Here is a 15,271-nt window from a genome sequence, read left to right as displayed (position 1 = left end):
AACAGGCTAGAACAATGGACTCAATCTAACAGGTAAATGTCAAGTTCTCCACTTGGGTTCAAAAACTCAACTACATGGGGCAGCTAGGCACAGTGGATAGAGTACGGGCCCTGGAGTCAGGAGGACCTGAGTTCAAATCCAGCCTCAGACACATGATACTCACTAGCTGTGTGACCCTAGGCAAGTCACTTAACCCTAACTGCCTCACCCCCCAAAAAAATCAACTATAAACATAGATGGCTAGATAATAAATAGCTCACGTGAAGAAAAATTACATGGGATTTTAATGAGCAGTAAGCATAACACTGTGGCATGGTCTTGGAGAAAAAGAGAGAGAGAGAGAGAGAGAGAGAGAGAGAGAAATAAGGGAAGGGTCACTGAATAGTTAAAATATACAGCTGGTGTATATCAGGGGCTGAATTTGAGCCCAGGTCTTCCTGACACCAAGGTTGGCATTGCCTCCAGCCAGCCACACTCCTTTTCCATGCAAATCTGTCTGTATTAACAGAAGCATGTGGTGTTATAGCACCACTGTATTTTGGTGTGGTTAGGTTACATCTAAAGGATTCTGTTCAAACCTTGGTGCTACATTTTCAGGAGGACACTGACAAAACTGTGGTGTACTCAGAGGAGAGAAATCAGAATAGGGAGAGGAAATGAAATTATTGCATGCAAGAAATGGTTTCAGGAGAGGTAGGGGGACTACAAGTGTGGAACATAACAGACAACAACAGACTTAATTAACTGATTTTACGTCTTTTCTCTTTCTAGTTATTCTTTATAACAAGATTAGGCTCTCTAGGTGATGGAAAGGGAGGGATATATTGGGAAATGTAGACAATAAAAACAAAAGATACTAATATATTTGTAAAGAAAATAAAGGACAAACAAATAAGCAAAAAAAATTAAGAAATGATTCCAGGAACCTAGAATGTTCAGTCTGAAAAACAGAAGAATTAGGAGGAAAAATTAGACTAATGTCTTCAAGTGTGAACAGGGCTGACATGTAAAAGAGGGAGTAAACTTTTGTTCTGTCCCAGAGAGCAAAACGAGACATAATAGGTCAAAGTTACAGAGAGGCAGATTTCAGCTTTATATAAGGAAAAGCTTCCTAACAAATTAGAGCCATTTAAGAATGGAATGATGTCCTTTGGAAAGTGGTCCTTATCACTGGAAGCCTTCAAGTGGAAGCAAGACAGCAACTTGTCAATGGAGCTGTAGGAGGGATTTCTACTCAGATATAGATTGGGCTACATGATTTCTGAGGTCCCATCTACCTCAAGATTCTAGGAATATATAAGATATGGGGCAGCTAGGTGGTACAGTGTATAGAGTGCCAGGCCTGGAATCAAGAAGACTCATCTTTGTGAGTTCAAATCTGGCCTCAGATACTTACTAGCTGCATGACCTTGAGTAAGTCACTTAACCCTGTTTTGCCTCAGTGGAGAAGGAAATGGTAAACCGCTCCAGTATCTTTGCCAAGAAAACCCCAAATGGTGTCAGAAATAGTCTGAAATGACTGAATGAAATACAAAATATATTAACATGTCATAGTGTTATAATGCCTGAATATTTATGTAGCATATCCTCTTAGGGGTTCAAAGGATATTATAGACACTAGGTCATATTGAGAAGTAGATGATAAAGCTCTTTGATGATAGGGGCCATGTTATATTTATTCTTGTATTTCCTACAGCACCTAGCACAGTCCTCTGTACATAATAATTACTTAACAACTATTTGTTGAATTTTTAAAATACAAAATATACTACTGTACATTAGGAACCATAGGCCAGAAGAAATCACTTTGAAAATAGTCATTTTTAGTCGCTCTAGTTTTAAGTGAAGAAGATAGAATTATAGAGTTAGAGAAAACAAGAGTTAGAAAAAATGTAAGGAAGGAAAGGAGTAAGAATTAATTAAGCACTATGCTAAGTGCTTCACAGAATTATATCATTTAATCCTCACAACAACCCTGGGAAGTAGGTGCATTATTATACTCATTTTGCAGTTGAGAAAACTAAATCAAACAGAGGTAAAATGACTTACCCAGAGTCACACATAAATACATGGTGTTTATGAAAGTCCTTGAGTTCTTCCCCATGTGAAGCACTCCCTCAGCCCATGACTATTATCTTCTACTGGGTTTGAAAAGTTAGGTCAGTCAGAAGATAAAGTGGATCAGACCAGTTGAATTCAGTTCTTCCTGACTCTAGACCCAATATTCTTTCCACTGCACCATCTAACTACCTTTGGGATATAGAAGGCAAAGAACAGTTTTGAACTGGGGACATAAACCAAAGAGAGTAAAGGTGGAATCCTCCTTCAGGATGTCCAATAAGGGAAGAAATATGTTCAGAAGGTGAACATTTGAGCTCCACATTCTCAGCTTCTCAAGGTTGCTGGTCCTAAGGCCAAGACAAGGACATAAAAGAGAGGGAAGAGAGGAAAGAAACAAAATAAGAGAAGAGAAACATTAGTTGAAGAGAAAACAAGAGCTCAGGAGAGAAAAAAATGAGACTGAAATAACAAAGAGGAGAACAGGAGGGCACAAGGTACAGCCACAGACTGCTGAACTGGCAACGGCAGGAGGAGCGGGGGATGGGGATGCTGGGGGAGGGTAGGTCAATAACTGGCCTCAGCACCAGCGCTGCTCCAAAGATGCCCTTTCAGCACCAGAGGGCTGGTGTGACCATGCACTCACAGCAGGCTTCGTGATGAGCAATGGTCTTCTCTGGAGGTGCAGTTTCAGGGGAGAAAAGAGCACAGAGATGGAATGGAAGCAGCAGGGGGAGAAAATTAAGTCAAGAGGCCCACACTGTAGCAGTCTGTACAAACCCACCTGCCCCGGGCCCTGCAAACTCCAAGAGACTGCGCTCTGAGTCCATTTGACTTTCTTTCCTTAGGGCACAACAGACTGCTTGCATCTCCCTGCTGCTCTGCTTAAGGAAATAATCAGCATTTATTACTTACTATGTGTCTAGACCCCTCTTTGGCAGACTGCAGATTAGCCATTTCGATTAATGCCTCCCTCCCCCACTTCCAAAGCCTATGTAGAGCGGATTCCCAAAGCTAAGGCCTTATGACACTGCAGACCTGTCACAGTCAATTTATAACATGTTGCCTACCTACCATTATTTAGGGGGAAGGATGGATCCAATGCCCTGACTCCCCCACAAACAGTAGGAGCTGCTAATGACTATGTATTAATGTTGCAAGCAATTAACACACATGGAAAAGATGGTCAGCAGCAGCACAGTCCACTGAGGGAATGATGAAAAGCTACCAGGAGCTCTACACAAGGAAAAGATAATATATAGGGGGGGAGAGGAAGAGGGAAAAGAAGAAAGAGAAAGTGGAGGAAAGGGAGAAGGGAAATGATGGAGGGGAAGAAAGGAGGAAAGGGTTAGAAGGGGAAGGGGAGAAAAGATACAGAGATGGAAAGAGGCAAAGAGGAGGGGAAGAGAGGGAGTGAAGCAAAGAAAAAAGAGGGAAGTGGAGGAGAGGAGGAAGGGAGATAAGAAAAGAGACAAAGAAGGTAGAGGAAGAAAGGGAGAGAGTAGGAGAGGGGAGGAAGAAGAAAGAGAATGGGAGAGAAGGACAGAAGGGGCAAGGTGGAGAGGGGAGTAGGGGAGAAAGAGAGAGTGAAAGGGAGAGGGAATGGGGAGAGAGAGAAAGAGAGAGAGAAAGAGAGAGAGAGAGAAAGAGGGAGGGAGAGGGAGGGAGATAGAAGAGAAGAGAAGAGAGAAAAGAAGAAGAGAGAGAGAGAAGAAGAGAGAGATTCCAAGTGGAATAAACAAATGGATCTGTTGGGGTTCTCCCAGAGTGCTAAGGGGAGGACCTCCGAAGAAACTAAACCTTTCAAAGGTTAAGTAATTAGACCATAGTCACAAAGGTAGTGACTGAGGAAGGATCTGACCCTAACTCTACTTAATCCAAGCCTAGTGTAGATTTACCCACCAGTAAATTTTCTAAGACCTGAGCATCATGGAGCTCCAAGATTAAAAAAAAAACTGATGAAGAGATTGAAAGAGGGAAGGATAAAGGAGGCAAGATCCCTGAGAAGATAGAGTTGATTGGACATGGACACAAGTGGAAGGATTGGACTTGGCAAGGAGAAGGGCCATCTCTTTCTAAGAAACCAGAAGCAAAAGAAAGAGAAGAGGGGCAGCTAGGTGGCACAGTAGATAGAGCTCCAGCCTTGGAGTCAGGAGGACCTGAGTTCAAATTTGGCCTCAGACACTTGGCACTTAACTAGCTGTGTGATCCTGGGCAAGTCACTTAACCCCAATTGCCTCACCAAAAAAAAGAGAAGAGAAGGTTTTGAGATTGGATTAAGGGAATAGGGAGAGCTCATAACAAACTGCCTCAATTTTTCCTAGTAGAAAGAGAAGTCACTTGTTCAGGTAAGGAAGGGGTTGCATTGAGAGCTTTCAGAGTCAGGAAAAAAGGTTAGAACGGCAAACAACAGTCAAAATGATAGTGTCAATTGGGGTGGGGGGAGAAATACTACGAGCACATTTATAGAGCTATTTAAAGTTTGCAAAAGTCTTTTCCCATAACTTTGTGAAGTACTGCAAGTATTATTCCCTTTTTACAGATGACAAGACTGAGGCTCTGAAAGGTTACATGATTCACGCAGGCTCTTGCTTCAACTCTCCCTCAGATTACTGCAATAATCTCTTGATATCTAGCCTGTCTCCTCTCCAATTCATTCTCTATATCACTTCCAATGGAATATCCCTAAAGTGAAGATCTGATCATTCCTCTACTCAAGAGACTTTGTAGCTCCCTTTTGTTTAGAATCAAATACAAACTACTCTGTTTAGCACTTAAGGCCTCCTCCTTCAAGAGACCTTTTCTGACTCTTTAAATTAGTACTGCCCACCTCCCCGATCCATACTGTAGCTTCATTTTATATACCTTGTGTATTTACTTATCTGTGAACATTAGGTATCCCCCGGGTGGAATGTAAGCTCCTTGAAGGCAGGGACCGTCTCATTTTTATATTTGTAGCCCTAGCACATAGTAGACACTTAACAAATACTTGATTGATTGATCATTGGTCAACACACTGGATCCCTCTCAATGATCATAGCAATACCGGGATTAATAAAAAACAGTCTTCAAATGAGTGTGAAAGGGAACTTGGATGAAAATGTTGTTTGTGAAATTCCTTGAGTTTTGCCCACCCGAAGCACTCCTTTAACCTTTGACATAACTATTATCTTCCACGTGGTTTAAAACTTAGGTCAATCAGATGATATCTTTAAAGAAACAGTCTCATGGGGTGGGGGTGGGGGAGGAAAAAGGGACAGAAAGAGTTGAAACCAGGGTGCAAGACAATGAATGGAAAGTACAAAACGACCCGGAAAGATCAAAGCAAGAACCAGGATGTGATTTCTTACAAAGGCACATCCACCTAAGAAGAAGAAATAGTCTCAGTTGAAAACAAGGGGCAGTTTTCTGCAAAGAGCCAAGGATATCCAGCTGATAAGATCATGTAAGAAGTTGATGTTGGAGAGGGGGGGGAAATGCCAGTGCCCTTCTCAGACGTGGATGTGCAACCCAGAGGGGATCAGGTGAAAAGCTAAGGAGGATATTACTTTATTTTACTCAGACCCTGCAGCTACTCAAGCTGAAATACAGGGAGGAGCTGTGCTCCCACACACACAGTGAAGCAAGACCAGACAAGATACAGGAAAACAAAGAACCGGGGAACAAAATAATTCTAAGATGGTAGGATAAAAAGAGAATCTTGGAGGGGGAAAATCTGCCCACTTGAAAAAAGACTTTGGGGTAGAAAGTGTTTGGGGGTAGGGGTTGTAAATAATAGCAAGTTAATAAATACTTTGAAGATGCCAATATAAAGAGCCACACTGTGGGAAGGAAAGAAGATGTGCTCCAGAAGGAAGATTCAACCTTAGCTTGTGAAGGTTGATTTCTTTTTCCTTTTTCTGAACTAAACAGTGAGGGGTGATTAGGACATAGAAGCATCTCCCCAGAGAGAGAATAGATGCATCAGCATTTCAGATGTTCAGGAGAGGGTGAGATGGGAGAGCAGGAGGAACTAATGGGAAAGATAGGAAAGGTCCTTCAGACTCTTTTCCATCGAAAGCATGACCTCCTTGGCAGAAGAATGCCGGTCCCCAGAAAGAGAGGAAGGAAAATGAAGAAGGGGGAGGTTCTCTGTGTTAACATCACAAAAAGAATTGTCTCCAGGCACAGGAGAAATATACAAGTAGCTAAGGGAAATTTTAAGCTTGGGCATTTTAATTATTCCAGATTGCATCCTAAGCTGAGAGGTGAGAGCAGTCAACCTTTCTTAGGATATATTGCTGCACCCTGATTCTCAACCTGAAATTGAGCATCTGAAATTCATATGGAGCAACTGCAGATCCTAAGTAAGAGTCAGGGCTTAGAGGAGAGGGGCACCCACAGGTAAAAGCTCTGAGCCTTTTAAAGCTGTTGAACTATATACTTTAAAATCAACTCCCACCAAAGAGGGGAATGAAAAGGAAACCATTTGGCAATACTTCTAAAGCTTTTCTCCTATTCTCAGGGAAGCGGTATGGTACAGTAAAAAGACAACTGAATTTGGAGACAGAGAACCTCTGCCACTCACTTACCTGTGTGACATTAATGAAGTCAATAACAAGCTAATAATATTCATAATAATAGTAGTAGTAATAACTAACATTTATGTAGTTCCTACTATGTGCCAGGCACTGTGCTAAGCACTTTATAATTATCTCATTTGATCCTCATAACAATCTTGGGAGGAAGACGCTAGTATGATCCCCATTTTAGAGTTGAGGAAACTGAGGCAGAGATTAAGTAATGTGGCCAGGCTGGATTTGAACTCAGATATTCTTGACTCCAGTCCTAGCACTCTATCCACTGAGCCACCTTGTTGCTGCTATTGTTCAGTTGTGTCCAACTCCTCAAGACCTCATGGACCATTCTGTCCATGGAGTTGCCTTGGCAAGGATAACAGGTTTACCATTTCCTTTTCCAGTGGATTAAGGAAAACAGAGTTAAGTGACTTGCCCAGGGTCATAGAGCTAGTAATTGTCTGAGGCTGAATTTGAACTCAGATCTTCCTGATGCCCAGTGCTTTATCCACTGAGGCCACCTAGCTGCCTCCTAGGCAAACAGAGGTTAAATGACTTGCCCAAGGTCACACAGCTAGTAAGCATCTAAGGCCAGATTTTAACTCAGTTCTTCCTGACTCCAGGCTCAGTGCTCTATCCACTGAGGCATCTAACTGCTTCTTACTGTGCCACCTAGCTGCCCCTAAATCTCTGGATCTCAATTTAATCTCTGGGTCTCAATTTTCTTATCTGTAAAGTCAAAGCATTGCATTAGATCACCTGTAAAATCCCTCCTAGTACTAAATTAATGCATCAACACCTACAAAATGATTTCGTAAGACTCTTTTCAATTCTAGGTTATGGTGATAGAAAGAGGTAACCAATTTAAGACCATATCAAGCATCCCTACTACCAACTCTGAGTCTTCATGTGTTAGTAGTTGAAGTCCTTTTTGAATAACCAAATCAAAGCTTGGAGGCTGGTCCAACAGAGGAAAAAAAGTGAAAATGGAAAAGGAAATAGAAGTCCTTCAGGGGTCTGTTTAGATCTATTGAACACTGCTTTCAAAAGGACAAGGACGCACAGATAATGTTTGTAAGCTGAGTGCAAATACAAAACAGCCTGAAGCCGCTAGGCACTATATCCAGGGCAAAGGGCTCCTGCAGCAGAATTCTGACCCCGAAAACAAAGCCAGAGTCAGTGCACAGAACAATAAATCAAAAGACACTTTCTTATAGCTCATGATGGCTGAATAGTGAAATTCAATATTCAGTCGGAATAGACACGCCCAAAGGCAGTAGTACCAAATTCATCACTAGCTGGGCAAGTCAAAACTTGGTTCTACAGAAGCAAGTGGCAGATTTCCTTGATCTGAGGAACAGCCACAGCAGGACTGACATTGATGTTGGGTTAGTTAAGAACCCCTCCTATTTCTTCCTTTAACCACTTCCCTTCTCTCCCTCTGGGAACAGTGATAGAAATGAGGCCTGCCACACAGCTCATGCTGAGCTGGTGTGGAGTCCTCGAGCTCAGCTTAGCAGCAGAGAGGGCTAAACAGCTCTGTTCAAAAATCCAGCTTCCCCCATGGCATAGAACAAATCAATAAGAATGACTTGGAACATAGGAAAGGTTGGGGGAGGAGGAGAGAAAGAAAGGGAGGCAGGGAGAGAGAGGGAAAAGGTGAGGGAGAGGAAAAGGGGGAAGGAAAGAGAGAGAGAGAGACAGATTCTCAGTTCTTTATCAATTCCTACCCCCACCCCCAACCCTATTTCATCCCAGTTCCAAACAAATAAATCAAAAGCAAAGTATAGGAAGGTACTCACGTCTGTGGTTTTCATTTCTGTGGACAGGTGGGGATCTCGTTTCTTGCTCCCGGGCTTCATCCCCTTCTTCACTGGCCAGGTGTGTGTGAGCATAATGATAGCTGAGCCCTGGCCGGTTCTTATAACGCTTGCCACAGACTAGAGGGGAGACAAGAGAAAGGAAGGGGTGAAGAGGGTGACAGGTCAGCACCTTCTGCTACTACTGTTTAAATTCTCCAAGATATCACCCATCCCTGCCTATTTAAATCCAAGAGGCCCCCAAGCTTCTTTTGAAAATGGGTCCCATTTGAAGCTATGATTTATTAAAGCTTTACATGGGACTCATTTTCAACTTTCAATCCCATCATACACCTTTCCCCTCCTCCCCAAAATAAGCCTCTCCAACCTCCAAAGTGATGAGCTATAAGGCTTAGGATGGATACTTAAGAGCTTCAGTTATACAACCCAGACACCCTGCCACCTAAAGATCTCCAAGAATTTTTTCCCTAACAAGTGCTTTTATTAGCACCACTTTTCAAAAGGAAAAGGCAAACATGACAATCAACACAGGCAAGTCTAGAAGGGAGCGGCAAGGAGAAAGAGAGAAAAAGGAAGAAACTCTTCCTGGATGGTTGCTCACTACAGAGTCGTCCAGGTTGTTAAGGGAGCAAAAGTCTGCTAACATATGGAAAGGCAGACTCCCCGACAGAGCCCCACCATGAGCCTTGCATTAAGGTTGGAAGACCTTGGACTATTTTCACCTGTAGGGGGAAAGAAGTCTCCAAAGTCAGAGCCATGTGCCATGTTATGTCTCATCAAACTTATTCCGGGGATATCCACACTACCACTCTCAGGAACCTTGCCCATCTACACTAATGCAAAGTTATAGTGCCCATGCTGAAGGATTTGAGAGTTACAAGCTGCCATGCCCACACGTGGGTAGACAGAGCCATGCTCTTGGACACTGGTGGTCCAGCAGAGCCTGCCATTGCCATGAAGACCCAGGCATTCCTGGATGGTAGCAATTGTTTTATGCTTTGGAACCTGTCCTTGACTTTATGGAAATCAGATTCCTGTCTGAAATTAAGGGAGGTGACTTAGCACATGCCTTAATTCCATTTGATCAGAAGGGACTTTTTGGAAGAAATGAGGTTTAAGAATGACTTAGAAATGCTCAGTATCTGCATTCTTGTATTTTGAGCAATTTCATCAGGAAGGAAGGAAGGAAAAAAAGAAAGAAGAGAGGATGGGAGGGAGGGAAGGACAAAGAAAACAAGCATTTATTAAGCACCTAATATATCTCAGGCACTGCGCAAAGCACTTTTCAAATGTTATTTTATTTGCTCCTCACAACAATCCTGGGAAATAGGTGCTATTATTATCCTCATTTTACATTTGAGGAAGCTGACACAAATAGAGGTTAAGTGACTTTCCTAGAGTCTCATATGTATCATGGTGATCAAACATGATATTGATCAATAAATATCAATGAATAACACAATGATCATAGATCACATGCAAAGAGATTTATAGTTACAAAGCGCTTCCATGCATTAGTCATTTGAGCCTCACAACAACCTTGTGAGGTATTATTATCCACATTTTTCATATTGAGGAGCTAGGGCTCAGAGAGATTAGGGACTTTGCCCCAGGTTATGCCTTGGGAAGTGATAGAAGGAGGACTTGATCCCAAGTCTTCAAATTCCAAGTCCTTTGGTCTTTCTGTTATACAGTATTGCCCCTACCAGTGTTCCTGTGAGGTAGGTGCTATTATTATCTTCATTTTATAGATGAAGAAACTGAGGCTGAGAGAAGTTAAGAGACTTACTGACGGTCACACAGCTAGCAAGTATCAGAGGAAGGATTTAAACTCAGTTCTTGATTCTAAGTCCATCACTCTATCCACTGAGGTAGTGTGGCATAATATATAGAGTTCTGGACCGGAGTAAAAAGAACCTACCATATGATACTTACTACTTATGTAACCATCAGCAAGTCATTTTAGTCTCAGACAACACTAAGATTATAAACTATAAACCAGTTACTATCTATATCAGTGGAGGGCATTCCCCCACTGACAAAATCACAGATTCTTGACTTATAACTGATGAAACACTTCTACAAATATTACTTTACTCTCAGCAAATACAATCATTCACACATCTTCAGATGCTTCACCTAACCCTTCAGAACAGCTCTTGAAACTTCTAAAATCAGAAGAGCCCACTGGGGCAAAAAATTAAGAGAATGATTCTGATGTTCCCCCTCAGAAGTGGGGGGCGGGGTAAGTGGGAGGAGAATAGAATCATAGATTTAGAGATGGAAAGGACTTTAAAGATCACTGAGTCTGACTCTTGCACTTTATAGATAAAGAAACTGAGTCACAGAGAGGTTAAGTGACTTGCCTACTTTAGAAGGAGGGTATATGGCATCATTCACAATCCTTCTTAACATGTGAATAATAATTATTTAATTGTCTGTCGTGTAGAATCAGAGTAAAACTCAAGCCTAAGACATTTAGAAAATTCCACATCTTCATTCTCCAGTTAAAGCATCTCTTTCCATCAGCTGGTCCTTTGTCCTAGGCACCCTTAGAACCATCACTGCTATAGAACCCAGCTTTGGAAGGAATTCAATCCAACAAAGAAAACCAATGATTAACTGTCTGCTACATACAAGGCCCTGACTGAGCCAGGCCACCGAGGTGCTGTCCTAGGTGCTGAGGTTCAGAGGAAGAAGCAAATTTTGTCCCTATCTATAATTTTCATCATCTTTCCAATTTTGGAAAATGTGCACCTGGATCCTGTGCTCCTGGCACAGAACAAGCAGAGAATGAGGACACAGATTACAAGGGCAATCAAGCCCTCCTCCCCTCGCTTTCCCTCCAGAGTGAATCCCTTGGAGAGCAGAGCCCTTTATGCCCCCTTCCAAGACCAATAAGGTTCTCAATGCAGCACCTATTGTGTACATCCCTCTCTTTTGGCAAAGGGGAATTTTTCCCCACTTACTCCTTCTTGCCTTGAGGAGGAGAAGCCTCTGGGAGCAATTTAAACAAAGGAACTTGACCTCAGCAGGAAGCAGAACTCCGAATGCACAGTGAGAGAAGAGGCTCTCTTCACTACTTCCCTACCTTATCTATGACAATGACTCTGCTGAGATTCCACATGAGTAGCTTAGAACACACAGTAGGTAGGTAGCTATCAGGTTTTTTTTGGGGGGGGGAGGGGGGAACAAGGAAAACAAAAGGAATCAACAAAAACAATTAGAAAATGAGAGCCCAGAGATACACTCCTAGGTGAAGGAGTCACAAATCCTGAATTCATTTGTAAATCTGCTCTTAAAGCACCTTGTTACTCTGGGTAACCTACTTCCCTCTGGGCCTTAACATCCTCATCTGTAAAATGGACACAACATTCATCATGAGCTGAGATTTATAACGTACTGGTAAGGATTTGCATGGTGGTGATGAAATCAAGAGGTGGTACTCAAGTTTTGAAGGAAATCAAGAATTCTATAGCCATATATGTAATAGGAAGTCACTTTGACCAGCTGTCCAAAATTCTCTCACCAAATTGGCAGGTGTTACATAGACACAACAAATTACAGATTCTTAGAATTGGAAGGGACCTTAAAGGTCATCTAGTCCAACCTCTTACTCAATACAAAAATTCCTCCATAACATCCTTAGCAGATGGTCATCCACTCTCTATTTGAACACAGCCAATGGATCTGGAGGATAAGAGCCAGAAGGGAAGATTATGTATGCCAATTGTCCTCCAGATATATGGACAGATTCCTTTTCATCAATCTTACATGTTTAAATAACAAGAAAACAATCATTGAAGGAAGATGGATCCTAATGGTTCATCCTGTTGAGAATCATGTGACTACAATGATCCAAGATGTATACATAGCAGTTGTACTTACAGTGATGTGCATATTGAGAAAAAATAAAATGAACACCAAAGAGTGGAATCATGATTTGCAATACAGACAGTTTGCATTATGCCAATTAACTTTACACAAAGAATTCTGAAAGAAATCCACATTCCAAAACCAAAGTCTTTTATTACCTTTACTGTATAGTACTATGCTCTCTCTCTGCTCCGGCCCCTCCACTTGCGGCCATCCACTCCTCCACAAAAAACAAAACAAACAAACAAAAAAAAAACCGCCCTCCAAGTGAAAGCAGAACAGAGGTACTGAGAAACCACTACTACTTCTGCCCAATCAGGGGCTTGGCTTGAGACCCACAGGGCTGATAGAGGAGACCTTTGCCCTGTTCTTCCCACTATCCCCACTTCCCACCTCTGTCCAGCCCCAACTATCTATCTTGCCTCTCTGTTAGTGCTTGCATACCTCAGGTCTGTCCCCACCCCTGAGTGTTCCTTCAGCTTTCATTTCTCTGTCCCTGGCCATTATGTGTCCTTAAACTATATGCTTTCCCCTCTCTCCATATGCCAATGAACTCCCTTCTTGCCTCTCTCCCTTGCTCTCTCCCTTCCCCAAGTCCCTAGGCAAATTTGCATTACATAAAAATCACTTTACGCAGAAGTGTAGAAGTCTACCAAACAGTCCACTTACATAAAGTGAGAATTGTCTTTTAGGGACAGTTTAGCTCAAACAAGGAGATGGCACCCTGGGCCTTCTGCAGTTACTGTCATATTCTGTAAATCAATAATGTTGAATGTGGTAGACCTGATATTCAAAACAAAACTGAAGAAGTATTCTTGAAACCATCCAACCATTCTTCAACAAGCATTTATTGAATACTTACTATGTGCCAGATACTTTGCTAGGTTCTAGAGAAACAGGAAAAAAATAAAAGTCCCTGCCTTCAATGGTCTCACATTCTATTGGGTGGGGGGGAGACATGTTAAGTATAGACAAAACAAAAACAAAGTGCTGTTTGTTTATTTGTTTGTTTGTTTGTTTGTTTGTTTGTTTTTGAGGAGGAGACACTGGTAGCTATGGAATCAGGAAAGGCCTTGTGTAGGAGGTGATCCTTTTTCCAACATTTGAAGGTAACCAGCAATTCTACAGTAAGAGGAAAAGGTGAGGAAGAAGACATTCTAGTTAGAGAAGATAGTCAGTGCAATGGCACTGAGATGGGAGATGGAATATGCTACGTCAGAGACAGCAAGAAGGACATTTCCCTAGAGCAAAGAGTGTGCATGTACGAGAGTAAAGGTAGTAGGGAGCCAATGGAGTTTATTGAGGAGGGAAATGACAGTCAAATCTATGCTTCAGGAATGTCATTTTGGCAGCTTTGTGGAGAATAGATTGGAGAAGGGGGAGACTTGAGGCATAAAAGTTAATAAAGGGGGTGTTACAATAGCCCAGGCAAGAAATGTTGAGGGTCTGAACTAGAGTAGTGGCTAAGTGAGTGGAAACAAAGGGAAAGAGGTGAGAAATGATGAGCCATGAGATGATAAATTTAAAGCTGGAGGGTACCTTACAGGAAATTTGGTCCAACCCCTAGTGAGGCACAGAAAAGTTGTGATTTGCCCAGGATCACATAGCTCATGAATATCTGAGGTAGTATTTGAACTAAGGTCTTCCCGATTCCAAGTCTGGTAGCCTATCCACTACTCCATGCTGCTTCTCAAAGATGTTTCAGAGGGAGGATTAGTTAGACTCAGCAACTGATTGCATCTGTGAGATGAAGAAGAGTGTTGGGAGACAAAGATGGCCCAAGGCTGCAAACTTGGATGAATGGAAGGATGATAATGCCCTCAATAGAAATTGGGATGTTCAGAAGATCCACCTCTCTTTGCTCTTCATGATCCTGGCACTTTTTCTAGGTACTCAGAAAAGATTCTCTTCATAATGTGTCCTAGAATTTTACTAGGAATCAGAGTAAGCTCAATAGTCTATTGCTTAAAGGATTTACTTTCTCCTTTTTGAAAATCAGGGCCCACAGCATTTGTGCATCTCCATTTTTAAGTGCCTCTCCTGTTTTCTACAATTCTCCAGAGATCACTCACAATAACTCAGCACCTATAACTACAAGTTTGTTTTTTTTTTCTGTGCCCTCAGATGCAATTCATCCAGGTGTAGGGACTTAAGCTTAAGGATGTATTTGTTGTTGTTGTTCAGTCAATTCAGTCATGTCTGACTCTTTGTGACTTTTTTTGGCAAAGATCCTGGAGTGATTTGCCATTTCCTTCTCCAGTTCATTTTTACAGATGAGGAAATTGAGGCAAACAGGGTTAAGTGACTTGCCCAGGGTCACACAGCTAGTAAGTGTCTGAGGTCAAATTTGACCTCAGGAAGATGAATCTTCCTGCCACTAGGCCCAACACTCTATCCACTGCTCCACCTAGCTGCCCCACTAAGGGCACATAGCTTTTATTTTTTTCATATTCTCATTTATCTCCTATTTCAATCTGCCATTAATTATTTTCATTCTACACTCTCCATTCTGAAGCTCTTTCCATTTGATAGGAAAAAACCTGCTGTTAAGTTGTGCTACCTTCTCTCCATTGGCATTATCATTATTTTCAACCAAGCAGCAGTCTTATCCTTTCTTTGCTCTTCCTCTTGCCCAAACATAGCTATTTTAAGAGCTCTTTTTGAAAAGATGAAGGTGGGGGGGGGGCTCTTTTTGTTTTCTTTAGCATTTGTCCTAAGCCTCAGCTGACTCTGGGTTTTAGCATTCCTAACATTATCCTAACAGGACAGTCCACTTTCCAAATTATCTTCAGGTACCCTCCCTTCTCTACACCTTCTGTATATATCTTTTTTAAAATTCTAGATGCTCAGGCCAGACATAGAGGCACAAGCCTGTAATCCCTGCTACTGGGGAAGCTGATGGTAAAGTGAGGAGGGAAAAAGCATTTAATGAGCACCTACTATATGCCAAGCACTGTGCTA

At 42.0% G+C, this 15,271-nt stretch overlaps 1 protein-coding gene across 1 annotated transcript in view; it reads right to left on the bottom strand.

Annotated features, from left to right (window-relative positions):
- LOC114030028 (zinc finger protein DPF3) overlaps nt 1-15,271 on the bottom strand; it is a gene marked incomplete at its 5' end in the record, with an annotated part of 168,369 nt that overhangs the window by 102,287 nt on the left and 50,811 nt on the right. Inside the window, one exon of the mRNA XM_027844692.1 lies at nt 8,417-8,554. Within this exon, the coding sequence (XP_027700493.1) occupies nt 8,417-8,554 (138 nt within the window). The remainder of the gene's footprint in view (nt 1-8,416; nt 8,555-15,271) is intronic.

This window comes from Vombatus ursinus, unplaced genomic scaffold (genome assembly GCF_900497805.2).
Source record: "Vombatus ursinus unplaced genomic scaffold, bare-nosed wombat genome assembly UNPS02014945.1, whole genome shotgun sequence".
NCBI lineage: Eukaryota > Metazoa > Chordata > Mammalia > Diprotodontia > Vombatidae > Vombatus > Vombatus ursinus.
The sequence above is the reverse complement of the archived record's forward strand: the minus strand, read 5'-3'. Positions and strand labels throughout refer to the sequence as shown.